Source organism: Mastigoproctus giganteus, chromosome 13 (genome assembly GCF_048544385.1).
Source record: "Mastigoproctus giganteus isolate SK-2022 chromosome 13, ASM4854438v1, whole genome shotgun sequence".
Lineage (NCBI taxonomy): Eukaryota > Metazoa > Arthropoda > Arachnida > Uropygi > Thelyphonidae > Mastigoproctus > Mastigoproctus giganteus.
Window position 1 is genome coordinate 168,640,514 of NC_143587.1, and position 17,780 is coordinate 168,658,293.

At 40.1% G+C, this 17,780-nt stretch overlaps 1 protein-coding gene across 1 annotated transcript in view; it reads left to right on the forward strand.

Moving 5' to 3' along the window:
- Positions 1 to 17,780, forward strand: part of LOC150076595 (glutamate-gated chloride channel alpha-like) — a 288,441-nt gene that overhangs the window by 241,007 nt on the left and 29,654 nt on the right. Inside the window, exon 7 of the mRNA XM_090387386.1 lies at positions 4,918 to 5,052. Coding sequence (XP_090243512.1) covers positions 4,918 to 5,052 — 135 coding nt within the window. The remainder of the gene's footprint in view (positions 1 to 4,917; positions 5,053 to 17,780) is intronic.

A 17,780-nucleotide genomic window follows, 5' to 3' on the forward strand; every position in this document is an offset into this window, starting at 1 on the left:
GTAGGGATAGAGAAATGGAAAATAATAATGGACGGGAGACATCAGTAGAAACTATTATTTCCAGTGTAGGGAACGATAATAGGGGGACACTCAAACTAAGTAAGTTTTTAAAAACATTTAGGGGCGAGCCATCAGAAAGCATAGACTATTTTCTACGGAGACTAAAACTGATTAAAGAAAAGGAAGGCCTGTCTGAACTGGAAATAGTCATGATGGCGGAATTCAAGCTAGAGGGCAGGGCCCAGACTAAATATTTAGAGGAGACCCAAGCGATGGAGGTGGAAACCCTAGATGAATTTGAAAAGATATTAAGAAAGCTATTTTCCCCGAAAAACTCTTTTCTAGAAGGAATAGGTATATTAAATAACTACTCTCAAACAAGTCGGGAAACAGTAGAAGAGTATCATAAAAGATTTATAAATGTAAAATTAAATACAGAAGTATCGGAAAAAGAAAGTAGCGCTTTTGACAAAATCCTGATGGGGCAGTTTTTGATGGGGGTCAGGGATAAATATAAAAAAGATATTTTGAGGAGAAAACCAAATTCATTAGCAGAGGCCCTGGAACTAGCCGTAGTGGAGCAAAAATTAGATTTCCAAAGTCGGGGGGCAATTAGAAGGGACATAAATATAGTATCAACGGGAGAAGAGACAAAACCAAGCAGTACTAAAGAAAAAGGGGGCAAAAATAAGCTAGAGGGGCTAGAGAGACAGATAGCTGGGATGGAAGTTAAATTAAATAGATTATTAGGAGAATTGAACACAAAAAAGAACGCTCAAGATCAAAATAATAGACAGTGGGGCGAAAACACTCAAACGGGGCAGATCACAAGAGGTGGATACAGCAGGGAGTGTATAGGAGAAGTCAAAGAAGTTAGGCGAGAAAGATATGGAAAGAAATGCTATATATGCGGGCGAAGCAATCACTGGGCTAAAAACTGCTGGTACAGGGATAGATATCACGGGGACAGAAATGAACACTGCCAAGACAGGGGCACAAATCAAGGGCAGCATATAAGCATGAATGCTCTGCATCTTAGACGCTGGAAAAATAATTCCTGTGAAAAAAGGAGCAATAAATCAGGCAGCACACGGAGGAAGCCACACACACATAGAAATAAGTTTATGAATAGAGAACCAATAGTTTTGGCCACCCTAGAACATAAATGGAATCATCCAAGGCAAGTGAAGTGTTATAGGTGTAGCAGATATGGGCATATAGCCAGATTCTGCCGGACTCTGATGGTGGATCAGGGAGTCAAGTATGGGAATACTGATCCCAGAGAGTCATGGAAGATCAAGACAGGTCGATTTTATCCTTGGCGCTCAAGAAACCTCATATTTGGTCCAATAGAGTGCAAGGATAGGCCAGAAATGAGAGAGATGAATTATGGAAGTCCGGTAAGTGAGAGAAACGATAAGAGATCAAGCTCGGTAATTGAAAAGAAAGAAAAGAAGTGGAAAGAGACTGAAAAAATTGAGGTGAAAGGGCGAAAGAAGGGACCCAGACGGCGGAATAGAACCAAAACACTACACGTAGGAACATTAGAAGTAAAGGAGAAAGATAAAGAGAAACATGAAGATAGCGAATTGTTAAATAAAGTGGAAGAAAGTGGAGGTGAAAAGAATGACAACTTGGTAAATGAATCAGCAGAGCAGAAAAGAATCGAAGGGCCATGGAAACACAAAACTGAAACTTCCTATGGGGAAGGGGCCCTCAAATTGAAAGAGACAAACAGGCTACAGCAAATGTGTCTAGGAGCAGCATTTAATGAAAACATGGGATGGGAATAGTTTAGTGAAGCCCAAAATATACACTTAAGTAGTGTACATGTATATTATAGTAGTTAGGATAATCTAGAAGGGCAATTAAAGGAGTTGGCATGTACTTGCTTAGAGACAGATCAAAAGGGAATATAGAGTTGTTGTTAATAAGTAGGCCATGGAAGTAGACGCACAAGCAGGGAACCTGTAGAAAATTTATAATGGGGATATAAATTTTAAAGGGAGGCGGAAGGAATGTAAGAACAAAATTCTTACACTTATCCTAGCGAATGTTATGTTATAAATATTATAACATAACAAGAAAAAAAAGATGTATATAGTAAATAATATTATTTACATAGGATGATTTTAAGCTTAGATTGCGATCGCTCCTTACCATACAGTCAAGTAGGGGAGGATTAACGTAACAACGGGAGGTAGCAGGACGGTACACAAGACAATGGGAGCACTGGAACACTAGTACAAAGGGGGCACCGCAAGGCCAGTTCATGGTCGCATAAACAGAAAGTGAGCAGCTCTTTGGAAGGAAAGAACAAGGGAACCGACTCCCCCTTGTGGAGAGGAAGATTTTAAGAACTAGGAGGGTGAAGAAAACCCTGGATGCGATATACACTATGTAGAAATGGCTGCCGCTATTTGAAACAGACCGACTCCTTGAGCACTTACTAATTTCAAGGAGCGGTAGAGAAGAAACAGAGTGGACTAATGGCGGTAAGTGAATCGGGAATGATCACAAGGAAATATCTAGAAATTTCTAGACGCCCTGTAGTTCATCGAAGTTGATGAAAATTTCGTAAACAGGAAGTTACCCCAGGAGAGGGAGGGCCAAGAAAAAACGGAAGAAGTGGGAGAGAGCGAATGAGAATAATGAGATGAAGGAGAACGAACGACGATTGGATTAAAATAGAATGAGCGGCTGAAACAAAAGGCAGATGCAAGAGGGAAGTGAGGAGTTTATTGGGAGAGTTGGGAGTTTTTGCTTGGGAGAGTTGTGAGTTTTGGCAGTGTGGAAGTTTGGAGAGTTCCCGTGGAGATGCCTGAGTGATGTGCGGCTGGAAAGAAATCCCGAGAAGTGCCGGGAGAATCGCCAGAAAGTAGCGGACAGAGTAATGAGTTGTGGGAGATGCTGTTTAAGAGTTTTTGGAATAGGAAGGAGATAACCGTTGAAAGATGGAAACACCTATGCTGGAGCTGAAAAAAGAAAAGGATCGAAAAGCCTCGGTAATGAAAGATAAGGAAGAGCTACATAGCCAGGCTTCTTAATAAAGCAGTAAGAAGAGTCCCGATAATTCTATTATGCTTCCCAGTTTCGTCGAACTGATCAGACGCCCAAAAAGCAGGCCGGAGCAACTTATTTAATAGCCGTATGTAAAGAAGAGCGAGTTCCTGAACGTAGGAGAATCCCTGTAGATGAACAGCAGTACTTTGCAGATGAATAATTCCAGTTGGAGCCTGATGATGCCCTATGCTGTTGATGATGAGTCGCCCCTGAACTGAGAAAAGGTAGTGTAAGGAGTGATTCCCTAAGTTAATATGTAAGTACGAGATAATAATTTTAAGCTAGATTTGAAGAGAAGGACTTTAGAAAAATGTTTATTTAGTTGATAGTAGATTTGAAGAGAAGGACTTTAGAAAAATGTTTATTTAGTTGATAGTAGATTTGGTATTAATTAGTATAAAGGGAAGAAAAGGGTTCATAGATGTATGTACTTCATCTCAAGGATAAGTTAAAGCAAGGAAGATTTAGATACATGTACTTGAGACTGGTATGTTCTAAGTTAAGATGTAAAGGTGTTCTATGTACTAGAAACGTTACAAGATATTAAGATTGAATTATTTTGGAAGGGATAAATTAATGAAAGATTACAGCGGGGATTTATAAATCTAGGACACTATCCATAGAGGTGTTAAGCCCACTGAGGTAATTCCAGTTGGGAAGTTTAACTGTTAAAAAAAAAAAATAATGTTATGAGATGTAACCTAAACCAGAAGGAGAAAAAGCAGAAAGACACGAAGAGACATATTATATCATTTGCTATTAATTTTACATCTTAACACACATATAATGCCAGTAATTAACATTATACCAATTGATGTTGTATGATACCATTCTTTTATGTATATACTGTGAAATAAACAAATTTGTATATGTTTATCATGTGTAGTATTGAGTCATTCTGAACACTCAGCCAGTCCAGAGGAGACATACACGAACTATTATTCCCCCAGAATCTGTGATCTTCTGTGCAGTATACAAGTCAGGTGTTAACGTGGAGGGGAGGTAAATTAAGGGGGAAATTTAATTGAGAAATACAAAATTAAAAGAGGTGGGTCTGGAAGGATAACGAGATTTACTATAAAAGAAATAAATAAATAAATAATAAATAATAAAATAAAATAACCTCCAACAAACTCCCCCACACTCTCTATTGGCCCCAAATTTCTGTCTTTATCCCCCAGCCTTCTGCCTCCCCCCCTCTACCTATACGCTAGCGAAAGCCCTACACACCAAAACTTAACATGTCTAAATTACCTTACGCCAATAACTTGAACTAGCAAAACTAAGCGATTCTACCCCTACGTCGACGCGTTTCTTTCTTCTCTTTTTTTTTTTTTTAGGTCCTAGCCGCCGAAATCTCAGGAAATTAAGCGGCAGGACCTGCCAGAGTGAAACAGACTACTGGGTTCCTGGTCTGCCTCCACGGGGCGTAAGTGGGGCAACGTTGGGCCTCAGTAGGGGCCCAGCGGCTAAATGACCAGATGAACAACGGTACAAGGCATCACACATATACAAAGTCCATACACATTTAAATCTCTGGCTTTTCCAGTCAACTGGTTCACCCACAATGTAAACTACGCGGAGATGGGGGGGAACCCCTGGTGCCGCTTGACCCTAAACACACTTTACTAGACAATATTGTTCATAACCTTGTCTAGTAATCAAAGCTAAACCAATAAACTTTCAGAATTTAACCAATTCAAAATTTTATTGTAAATATAGAAATTATGTTTTTGTGATCGCTTTTAAGAAGTTACGGAAATCTGTATTCTAAAGCTATTGTTTCACGTAATTTAATATCCGTAAATTTTATTCAGCGTCTTATTTGAAAAATAATACAGTGCTTTGTTTCAGTCATTTATTCGCCAACGGAAACACAATTAGTGTGGAATTCGGATTCAGTATATTCGAATCTTACTCTAATGAACAGAATTGTTCTGCCTCAGTACGAAGTTAAGAAGTCCGCTGCAGTGAAATGCAAAAATTCAAGTAAGAGAACACAATATTTCATGCTTTAAATTTGAATGCAAATTATTTCCAGATTAATAAGGTGTTGGACTGGAATTTATAAATATAAAATGTATCTCTTTTTTTCCCGTTCTTAAGTAATTCATCAAATAATTTGTTTTGTTATGTGATCACAACTAATTATTCAACTTTCCTATGAAAATTTAATGAAATTTTTGTCAAATTCAAGGAATGAAATTCCCTACGAGCATCACAGTATATACTTCCTTCCCATTTTATTTGCCTGACTACGTTATGATATAGTCATTCGTCATAAAATCTTCCACACGATTTCGCGCAGCGGAAAGTAATACAGGACATTGGCAGCATTACAGCAATCAAAATTCCCTTCATACCTCTTTCATGTTTTCCGATGTCAGAAATTGCCGAAACCAAAGAACCTCTAAATCATTTGTAATCCGGGCTTCGTTAAGCTCATTTCGAAAGAACAACGAGATGATTTTTATTGGCTGTGCACCTTCACGATGGTGGGACTGTTAGTAATCCTGGGTATAACCTCCATGCACAAGCACATGGTGGGTGACCAAGCAGGTGAGAATCAACGTAAGCAGAGGTCGAGGTGTGGCGCCCACACCACATGAAGAAATGCGGCCCCTCTATGTGGCCAGGCAGTATTAAATGGTAGATAACTCTCATCAACCGGTGCAATACCACCACTTTGCTTATTGGAGGCTTGAAGTGGTGGAACCCATGTTTAGTCTCTAGAGCTACGTTCCGGTCAACCTTTCCCTATCTCTTCCATCATGCAGTATGATTGATGACTTTTAAGGTTATGATGAACATCGTGGCGAGATCCAATATTCCTTACATTTCGAGGGTACAGCTCTAAAACGGTGTTCGCAGGCCGGCCGCTAGTTACTACACCGGACTGAACTTATTGGTAACTCTCTAGAAGGCTTCCGGATCAGCTAGTGTATAATCTACTCTGCCAGATAGTGACTGGAGGAGTCCGAGTAGTGTGTATGCGGGTAGCATTGTCAAGACCACGTTATGCCAAGCACCTGGGTATATTCTTACCACATGTACGCCATATCAAAAAATTTCATTACTTCATCAGCATGTCCCACCCACTTTTTCTTACTATTGAATACACCAAGAATTGTCAAACTAATAGAGCAAGCTTATCTGCGAAAAGATCTAAACCTCCCAAGCACTTCCTAATTCATCTCACAAATATACGTGGTCTCAATTCTAATCTCAACGATGTCCATTTCCACTTGCAGTCTGCCAAGCCCCATGTACTTTTTCTGACAGAATCTCAGTTATCGGTTGATTCAACTGCTGCTCATCTCAGATGCCCAAATTATTCGCTGTATGATTCCTTTCGCCTAAAAGGTGATATATGTGCATATGTCCGTTCTGATATTCCCTGTCAGAGACTTGGTAATTTGGAATCTTCTCTATTTGATCTTCTCTGACTTAAAATCTCTCTACCTCATTGGATCAAATTCATCTGTTGTCTCTACCGTTCTCCCAACTCCACTAATCACTTGGAGCTCTTTGACTTCCTCTCTTTGCAACTTGACTTTCTCCAGTCCAACTTTCCTAACAGTGAGGTAATTTTCCTTGGTGATTTTAATGTTCTGAACTCCAGCTGGCTTCCGTTTTCTGGTCACACCGACCCAGCTGGTCGAAATGCTGAGGCTTTTGCAATTACTAATGACCTAGCACAGATTGTTCATTTACCTACACGAATACTGGACAATCCTAATCATACAGTCATTATGCTTGATCGTTTTCTCACAAACAACCCTTCTAAGTACACGGTCGTAGTGAGAGGTCCATTAGGCACTTCAGATCACAACTTGGTGATTGTCTCTTCTCCAATGGAACCTTTATCTTATGGCTATTCCCAACCTCGTGTTGTTTGGCATAACAAGAATGCAAAATGGGATGACCTGCGAGACTTCTTTTCTTGTTTTCCATGGTCGGATTACTGTTTCAAAACTTCTGATGTCAACGTTTGCTCAGATCGTGTCAGTGAAATTATTCTTGCAGGAATGGAATCCTTTATCCCACACTCCACTTTAAAATCTCGTCCTTTATCTAAACCTTGGTTTTCCAATAAATGTGCTAAGGCTGTTCAAGAGAAGAATGTTGCATATCGTAATTGGCTTGTTTCTAATTCTTCAGTTTCATTTTTTGCCTACACCAAAGCTCGCAACAATTGTAAAGCAGTTATTAATCAGTCCAAACTAGAGTTTGAACAGGCTAAGAGTAGAAAACTTGCTTCTTGCCCGAATTGTAGCCGAGCATTCTGGTCTCTTGCCAAAGCTATTGGCCGCAACTTTTTCCCATCTCTGCTCCCACCTCTGTCCAAACCAGATGGTTCTGTTCTCACTTCAGCCAAGGATAAAGCTGACCTGCTAGCATCCCATTTTTCTTCCAGCTCATGTATTAATAAACTTGGTAAAACATCTCCCACCATTTCCAACACCCCTCCATTCAATGCCTCCTGTGGTCTTCCGTCAAAAGGATGTCAGAAGGATTTTGACGAATCTTGATGCTCAGAAAGCTCCAGGTCCCGCTGGTACTTCTCCACTTGTTCTCAAAACCTGTGCTCCCGAACTTACTCCTATTCTTTGCCGCCTTTTTTCACTTTCTTATTCCAAAGGTGTTTTTCCTTCTGCTTTGAAATATGCTCATATCCAGCCAGTTCCTAAAAAGGGTGACAAATCCCTCCTATCCAATTATCGTTTCATTGCAATTACTTCTACTTTTTCTAAAGTAATGGAGAAACCGATTAATCGCCAACTCTTAAACTACCTAGAAACATTCCTTCTTATCAACGATCGCCAGTATGGATTCCGTCAGTGTCGATCCACTGGTGATATTCTGGCTTGTTACCCATTTATGGACTAATTCAATGGAAAGGTTCGGTGAAACACAAGTAGTTGCTCTTGACATCTCAAAGGCTTTCGATCGTGTTTGGCATAAAGGTCTTCTAAACAAGCTTCCAAACAGTTGGCAAACCATAATGGTTTGCCAACTGTTTTTAGTAATTGGTTATCCAGTTTTCTCTCTGATCGCTCACTGAGGGTGATGGTAGATGGCTCTCTGTCTTCTAACTTCTCCACTAATGCCGGTGCCCCCCAAGGTTCAGTTCATTCTCCCACTCTTTTCCTCTTGTATATTAATGACCTTCTTCCATTGACTGGAAATTGTATCAATAGTTTTGCCGATGATAGCACATTGCATTCCACTTTTCATTTTGAAAAACCTTGCCCCGCTCAATCAGCTTGAACGTCTCGAAAATCTGCTACCAATTCCTTAAATGCCGATCTTCAGCTAATTCTCCAGTGGGGCAAAGACAACTTAGTTGATTTCAACCCTTCTAAAACTCAGTCTTGTCTTATATCTCGCAAAAAAGGATTCTTCTGCTCCTATGCTCTATCTTTAGTGACACTCCGATTTCTAGGCAAAATGGTATATCTCTTTTGGGGATTACCCTGACTTCTAATTTCTCTTGGCACAAGCACATTACAAATATTGCTTCCTCTGCATCTAAAAAAACTTGGGTTTCTCTTTCGCTCTCGGCGTTATGTTTCTTCCAAACAGCTGCTCACTCTGTATAAATCGCAAATCCGCCCTGCCATGGAATATTGTTCCCACAACTGGGGTGGTACTCACAAAACCTCTCTCAGGCTTCTTGATTCCATTCAGAAGAGGGCAGTTAGGTTAATTAATGATTCATCTCTAACAGAGTCTCTCCACTCGCTGTCTCATAGACGTACTGTTTCTGCTGCATGCCTCTTCTACAGATACTTCATGGGCACTGTTATTCTGAATTGGCTTCTATAATTCCCACTCTCTCTTTCAAAACAGTCCGAACACCTGCCGCCACCAGCCAACATCCATTTACTGTCCAACTTCAAACTCACAGAACCAACTTTCATCTTCCTCGTTTATTTATTCAACTGCCGTTTTCTGGAACAACCTTCCTTCATACGTATTTCCTGAAAATTACAGTCTACAGAAGTTCAAGTCAACAAATATCTTCTTTCGTCTTCTCAACCTCCAACCCAAGCACGGTACTAAGTACCGTAGGTTCTAATACCTCTCGTGTTTGGGGTTTACATAAATAATAATAATAATAAAAAAAAAAAACCTTAATGAATACCTTCGATCAAGTTATACATACCGCAATTGTTGGCAACTGTTTTCAGCAGATACCCCATCTTCACGGAGATACATCTTGTGGACACTATAATCAAAATTCAAAAATGATGACTACGTAGAATACAAAACTTGTATTCTACGTAGAATAGATTCAAATAAATCTTGAACTGTCTCAGAGAGGAACGTTGGACCATTCTTCATGGAGAATTGTTTCGAGCTCCTTGAGTGATGAAGGTGGAGGAAATCTGCTGCTCACTATCCTCTACAAATATGCCCACAGTGGTTCAATAGCGTTTAAATCTGGTGATGCAGGCCATGGGAGATGCTTATTCTCAGTTTCATGCTTCTCAAATCATAGGTTGAACACATCTGACTGTGTGTATTGAAGCAATATCATCTTGAAAAATGGCACCGTTTGTGTACTCCTTACATTTTATCTTACACCATTGCACCCACTTTCTAGCATTGCCATCAAAAACGAGTGGCTTGGCAATAGTGGCTCTGCCATAAATTTAACTTTATGAAGTTCCCACCGAATTGTTTTTCTAGAAACTGGATTGTTGAGATTCACATTAAGGTCTGCAGTTATTTTTGAGCCAGTAGTTTTACGTTTTCGGGCTACAATCCTTTTCAGTGTCCAGTGGTCTTTTTCAGTCAGCTACGATTTTCTGCCACAATTCTTCCTATCAATTTTTTTCTACCCGTGTAAGGTAAACGCAGACATCATTTTAGGTACAGTTTTTTTGTCATTTCTTCCATACCCCACACCTCTAGGTGTGGGGTATGGAAGAAACAACTCTATCATTTTCCCCTCCTCTGTTTTCCCCTTCGGGGTTCCTTTCGCTTTGCTGCCTCCCTCTGCCTTTCCTATCTTCATGTTTTCTGTAAAATGCTAGCTCTCTTCACTCTTCCTATTTCAAGAGTGCAAGCAGCCTGAGAAGCATTCCCCCACTGTCTCTGGTCCGGTTGCCCATGCCGTGGACGAATGCTGGGTGGTCCATTCGTATTGATCATGCCTGCTGGTAACCAACCAGTCGAACAACACACTACTCATATAACCTACACCGACTGATTTTGCAAATTTGTGCGACAACGCGTATTTGTGGGAAATCACAGGAATAGCATAATAAACACACACACAAACGTTTTTGTTTTTTTTTCGATAAAGTTGCTATCAATGCATTAAACAAATCAACAGTTTTTGTCACCTTGTCACCTAGTTTTATGCCTCTGCTAAACGTGCACGAATTTGACTTCATTTGAATTCAGACAGTTCCGTCATTTTCTTCGTATACCTTTATCGATCACCTCTAAATAAAGATCGGATTTTATCGTCTTTCCTTCACAATACTAGCAAAAACTAAAAAAATAATCACTGCATATTCATAAATACGTCATACAGCCATTGCGAAAACGTCTATTTTAATATTAGGCAGCTCCATTATTTTGTCCACCCCCTGTATCTGAACGGTTCGAGGAACAGTCCCAAGGTTTTCAACATCCACTGTGGCTGTCACATCTGAATCCAATTGAGAATGTCTGGAATATGATGGAAAGTTCATTTCATTTATTAATACACATAGTTTACAAACATTCATATACAGGGTGATTCACTACCAATGCGACAAACTTGCAGGAGGTGTAGGGGGCACAAAGACGAATCGGAATCACATAAATTGCAGGGTCCGAAATGCCTTCGTCATGCGGTAGAGGACGTTGAACGGGAGGTCGCGTGAACAGCGATCCCGCTGGAAGTCAGCATTTGCGAACCGGTTCCCGAGGCAGTAGGATGGACGAGTATTCAAACGTTGAACTGGCCGACATGCACCTCGCGTATGGAGCTGCGGACTGTAACGGGGGCACTGCTCTGCGCTTGTACCAGGAACGTTTCCCGCACAGGCGTGCTCCTCGTCATACGATTTTCGCACGTGTGCACAGAAGGTTACGTGAGACTAATTGTTTCACGAGAGGTACCATGAATCTAGAGCGAACGACGAGGACGCCAGACAATGAGGAGAATGTCCTACGTCTTGCAGAAGGCAATCCGAGTACGAGTACTCGAGCGATAGGCCAACGATTGGGTATTTCCCAATCCATTGTATAGAGGATACTGTCAACAAACCAAATGAGTTCATACCATCTGCAACGTTTCCAATCATTGGAGCCTGCGGATTATCCACTCCAGAGGACTTTTGCTACTTGGTTTCTTCAACAGAAACGGTTCGCAAATGCTGACTTCCAGCGGGATCGCTGTTTACGCGATCTCCCGTTCAACGTCCTCTACCGCATGACGAAGGCATTTCGGACCCTGCAATGCTATGTGATCCCGATTCGTCTTTGTGCCCCCTACACCTCCTGCAAGTTTGTCGCACTGGTAATGAATCACCCTGTATAAACAAAACATACATAGAAGATCTATATACAATTGTATTTGATAATAGAGAGCTATTAAGTGCTCGATAATTTCTACATTCTATTATATTATGAATCAACAGGGATTACCTTTATTTTAGATATAGGAAGCTTCTTTTCCACCCAACTCTCCTAGTCCAACTCGCTAATAATTCTTGGGGAAGGCGATATCAATTTTGCAAAACAAGTGGGACAACTTCCCCACTGTCAAGAGAAGTCTTGAGCGCTCATTGTTGAGACTGCACGGTCTGAATACTACTGTTCTGACAGTGGGGAAGATGTCTCACATGTTTTGCAAAATTGATATCGCCTTCCCCAAAAATTATTAGCGAGTTGGACTAGGAGAGTTGGTTGGAAAATAAGCTTTTCCTATATCTAAAATAAAGGTAATCCCTGTAGATTCATAATACAATTGTATATACATTTCCACTCACATCATCCAGTGTGTGTGTGTGTGTGTGTGTGTGTGTGTGTGTGTGTGTGTGTGTGTGTGTGTGTGTGTGTGTGTGTGTGTGTGTGTGTGTGTGTGTGTGTGTCGTGGTGGCTGTCATGGAAATGGTAAAAAAAAATTCTGATTGAAATGGTAGCAGCCGAGGGAAGGTAAAATATGATGGCCCTGATGGAAAGGGCATTCCATTTTTCCATTACAATTATTACATATATATACAGGGTGTTTCAAAAATACACGGCATAACTTCAGGAATGAGTTCCTCATATGTAGACAGTAAAAATATTTTATATCAACATAGTTACGGAAATGCTTGGTTCCCGAGTTATTAACCGGAATGTCTTTATCTCACGCAGGTAATTTCCTTCATCACAAGGTACTGACAATCTGGTGGTTTTCCATTCCAACCATGTACTCAAATCAGGAGCAAGCGGATATGCACTTTATGTATGGTTTGACAGACGGCAATGCTCTGGAGGCTCGTCGTTTGTGCCACGAAAGGTTCCCAGAACGAAGATGTCCAGACAGGAAAACGTTAAGGTATCCATCGCCGCCTTTGTGAACATGGGACCTTTACACCTCGTGCTGCCGACATAGGACGACCAAGATCTACGACTCCTGAAGTATTTGGAGGGTGTTGCGAGAACACCAACTGCAACGGGTACAGGCCTTGTCACCAGCAGATTACCCTGCGTACATAAAGTGCATATCCGCTTACTCCTGATTTGAGTACATGGTCGGAATGGAAAACCACTAGATTCTGTCAATACCTTGTGATGAAGGAATGTCTTATCTCACCTGAGTGAGATAAGACATTCCGGTTAATAACTCGGGAACCAAGCATTTCCGGAACTATGTTGATATAAAATATTTTTATTGTCTACATATGAGGAACTCATTCCTGAAGATTTGCCGTGTATTTTTTGAGACACCCTGTATATATATATATATATATATATACAATATTTACAAAAAGATATATATACAATATTTACAAAAAGATATATATACAATATTTACAAAAAGATATATATACAATTTTATATACATTAACATTCTCATCACACATATATAACACATTATATTATACCTTCTGGTGCACTTCGTAGGTATATCCCAGAGTCAAGGGTGGCTCCTAGGCAAAAGCCCATCTCCACCTAGTCCATCTGTTTTGGCGTAGAACCTCAACAAATCTAGCCTAAAAACATGTGGGAGGTATTTTACTACCGCCAATATAAGACAGCTGTTGCCCGGTGCCCTTCTCTAGGCCCAGGTTTACGTTCTGTATTTGTGCCGAATGTAGTAATGTGCCAAATGAATTACTAGTGGAGAACTTCCACAAATTATCCTCACTTACACCCACTAATTATTATATTAAACAGGTATATACAATATTTTTTTTTAATATGCTCAGAGTCTCTGAATTACTGAGAACCAAGAAAACAATATAACGTACATCTTTACAATAACAATTCACATAAATCTTGTCAATAACAATTGGCCAAAATCAAGGCAACATTAATTAACATAAATCAGCACAATAGCAATCCATGTAAGTCAACACAATAACAATTAACTTAAATATTTTGCCTTTTGTGAAGTCAATTCCCAGAAGAAGCTGAAGTTCTGAACTGAGTCCTCAATATGAAAACTGATCTTGAGAAGGTTTGCAGAGCAGTAAAGTTATTATGGTCTTCAACTAAGATATAATGGAAAGGACAGTTCGGCTTCGCAGTTCTCCACAAGCCAGTGGTGAAATTTATCGCAGATAATGCAAGAAACAAGCTTATAAATCAAGCCTTATATATACCAAGCTTATATATAAATAAGCCAAAAAAAAAAAATAATAAAATAAATAAATAAATTGTGTGTTTGCCGAGCACGCATAGTGGAAGTTAAGTGAAACTTCTTTATTCGTACATTTATCACTTGACCGAGAATCCCGTATTGACCGTATGAAGGCCGCAGGCGACGAATCTGCATGAATGAAAGAATTTTTTTCATTAAATACGGTGGAGAATGACGAAGGAAATGGCATGACGCAATCAGTGGGGTACTGATTGGGTCATGCTTCGCTCGTACCTGGTAGAGATGGTGGTAGGGGGGATGAATCATTTCGTGTTGCATTCTCTTAGCGATTTTTGTCAATAGACGGACGCATTGCACGTATACCTGCTCTATACGCCTTACAACGCTCAATACGCTGGACCCTCTCTTTACGCTTTTTTTTTTTTTTTTTTTTTATGTGAACCCCAAACACGAGAGGTATTAGAACCTATAGTACTAGGTACCGTGCTTGGGTTGGAGGTTGAGAAGACGAAAGAAGATGTTTGTTGACATTGGACTTGAACTACTGCAGATTGTAATTTTCAGGAAATACGTAGGAACGAAGATTGTTCCAGAAAACGGCAGTTGAATGAATAAACGAAGAAGATGAAAACTTGGTTCTCTGGGTTTGAAGTTGGACAGTAAATGGATATTGGCTGGTGGCGGCACGTGTTCGGACTGTTTTGAAAGAGAGAGCGGGAATTACAGAAGCCAATTCAGAAGAACAGTGCCAATGGAAGTATCTGTAGAAGAGGCATGCAGCAGAAACAGTACGTCTATGAGAAAGCGAATGGAGAGACTCTGTTAGAGATGAATCATTAATTATCCTAACTGCCCTCTTCTGAATGGAATCAAGAAGCCTGAGAGAGGTTTTGGGGGCACAAGATGTGGGAACAATATTCCATGGCAGGGCGGATTTGCGATTTATACAGAGTGAGCAGCTGTTTGGAAGAAAAGTAACACCGGGATCGAAAGAGAAAACCAAGTTTTTTAGATGCAGAGGAAGCAATATTTGTAATGTGCTTGTGCCAAGAGAGATTAGAAGTCAAGGTAATCCCCAAAAGAGATATATCATTTTGCCTAGAAATCGGAGTGTAACTAAAGATAAGCATAGGAGCAGAAGAATCCTTTTTGCGAGATATAAGACGAGACTGAGTTTTAGAAGGGTTAAAATCAACTAAGTTGTCTTTGCCACACTGGAGAATTACCTGAAGATCGGCATTTAAGGAATTGGTAGCAGATTTTCGAGAAGTTGAAGCTGATTGAGCGGGACAAGGTTTCTCAAAATAGAAAGTGGAATGCAGTGTGCTATCATCGGCAAAACTATGGATAGGATTTACAGTCAATGGAAGAAGTTCATTAATATACAAGAGGAAAAGAGTGGGGGAAAGAACTGAACCTTGGCAGACACCGGCATTAGTGGAGAAGTTAGAAGACAGAGAGCCATCTACCATCACCCTCACTGAGCGATCAGAGAGTAAAATGAGAAATCACTAGCAAACAGAGCAAAGAGAGGGGATAACGAATTCTTCACATATATAAATGCCAAGAAGAGAAGGACAAACCAGATCGGACCTTTACGTAAGGGAAAGGGGATAGTATTAAATACACCAGCTGCCGTTGCAGATGAACTCAACAGTTATTTTGCATCGATATTTACAAATGAAAAGCCTTTTGTAGCAATGGGAAATTGTGGGCGCGAAGTTAAAAAATATGTAATTAATGATATTGAAATTTCGCAAGGTTATTTAATGAAAAAACTTTTGAGCATACAGGCCACTAAGGCTCCTGGAGTTGATGGAATATACCCTATAATCTTAAGGGAGGCAGCAAGCGAGTGCATTGAACCATTGAGGCTAATTATGCGAGCATCACTAGACTCTGGGGAGATTCCCTTGGACTGGAAAAGTGCAAATGTATCTGCCATACATAAGGGTGGCTCTAAAAGTGAAGTTGGAAATTATCGACCTGTCAGTCTGACTTCAGTAGTAGGGAAAATCATGGAGGCAATGATCAAGGGTGGAATTCAGGATCATTTGGATAAAATTGAAATTCTCAAGGATATTCAGCATAGTTTTGTAAAGGGAAAATCATGTTTAACAAATCTGGTTCGCTATTTCGAAAGGGTCACTCACGAGCTGGATTTAGGGAATAATTTCGACATTGTTTATTTAGATTTCAGCAGAGCTTTTGACTCAGTCCCACATGAGCGGTTGCTTTATAAACTGGAACAGGTTGGAATCACTGGGAAAATCCTTAGATGGATAGAAGGATGGTTTCAGGGCAGGAGGCAGAGGGTTGTGATAAATGGCTATTCCTCAGATTGGGTTGATGTAAGAAGTGGGGTTCCCCAAGGATCAGTATTAGGACCACTGTTGTTTTTAATTTTCATAAACGACATTGATGAAGGGACAGAGGGCGTGATGTCTAAATTTGCAGATGATGTTAAAATTGGTAGAGTAGTTAATGATCACTGTCAAACTGAGCGTCTTCAGAGAGACCTAGATAGACTTCAGGAATGGTCAGAAAAATGGCAGCTATGCTTTAATCCAACAAAGTGTAAGGTGTTACACCTGGGAAACAGTAATCCCAAAAAAACTTATTCACTTGGTGGAGTTCAACTAAACCTGGTACTTGAGGAAAGGGACTTGGGTGTTACTATACGGTCAGACACGAAATTCTCTGACTACTGTAAACAGGTTGCAAGGAAGGCCCATGGTGTCCTATCGATGATCTATCGAACTTTTGCAAGTAGAGATAAGGACGTGATAATCCCATTATATAAGGGTTTTGTTAGACCACACTTGGAATACTGTATTCAAGTATGGAGACTGCACCTAAACAAAGACATCGAGCTTCTTGAAAGGGTGCAAAGACGGGTAACTCGCCTGGTGAGATCGGCAAAAGGGCGTCCTTATGAAGAAAGACTTCGAATATGTGGGTTGCAGAGTTTGGAAACTAGACACCTTAGAGGAGATTTGATTGAGGTGTTTAAGGCTCTGAGAGGCATCAGTAAAATGAATGAGGACAAAATTTTCAAGATTATAAATGATGCTAGAACTAGGGGACATAAATTCAAGTTGCGGGGGAAAATGTTTAGATTGGACTGCAGGAAGTTTTATTTTAGTCAGCGAGTTATAAATTACTGGAATAAGTTGCCTTCATGGGTGGTAGAGGCCGACAGTTTGGGGAAATTCAAAGGTCATCTGGATAGTACTTTCGGGTAAGGGAAGCGCATAGGATGATAGGTTTAATTTCCTTTTTTTTAATTTTTTTTATTAATTGTTATTATTTAGTTATTTATTTTATTTTTTTTATCATTGTTTTGTTCGGATTTTTTTTTTTTTTGGCTGGTGCAGCATAAGCCATAGGCTTTCTTGCACCATGCGGCCGTTACTAATACTAATACTAATACTAAAACTGGATAACCAATTACCAAAAACAGTTGGAAAACCATAAGATGGAAGCTTGTTTAGAAGACCTTTATGCCAAACACGATCAAAAGCCTTTGAAATGCCAAGAGCAACTACTTGTGTTTTACCGAACCTTTCCATTGAATTAGTCCATAAATGGGTAACATAAGCCAGAATATCACCAGTGGATCGACACTGACGAAATCCATACTGGCGATCGTTGATCAGACGGAAGTTTTCTAGGTAGTTTAAGAGTTGGCGGTTAATTGAATTCTCCATTACTTTAGAAAAAGTAGAAGTAATTGCAATGGGACGATAATTGGATGGGAAGGATTTGTCACCCTTTTTAGGAACTGGCTGGATATGACCAATTTCCAAGCAGAAGGAAAAACACCTTTGGAATAAGAAAGTGAAAAATGCGGCAAAGAATAGGAGTAAGTTCAGGAGCACAGATTTTGAGAACAAGTAGA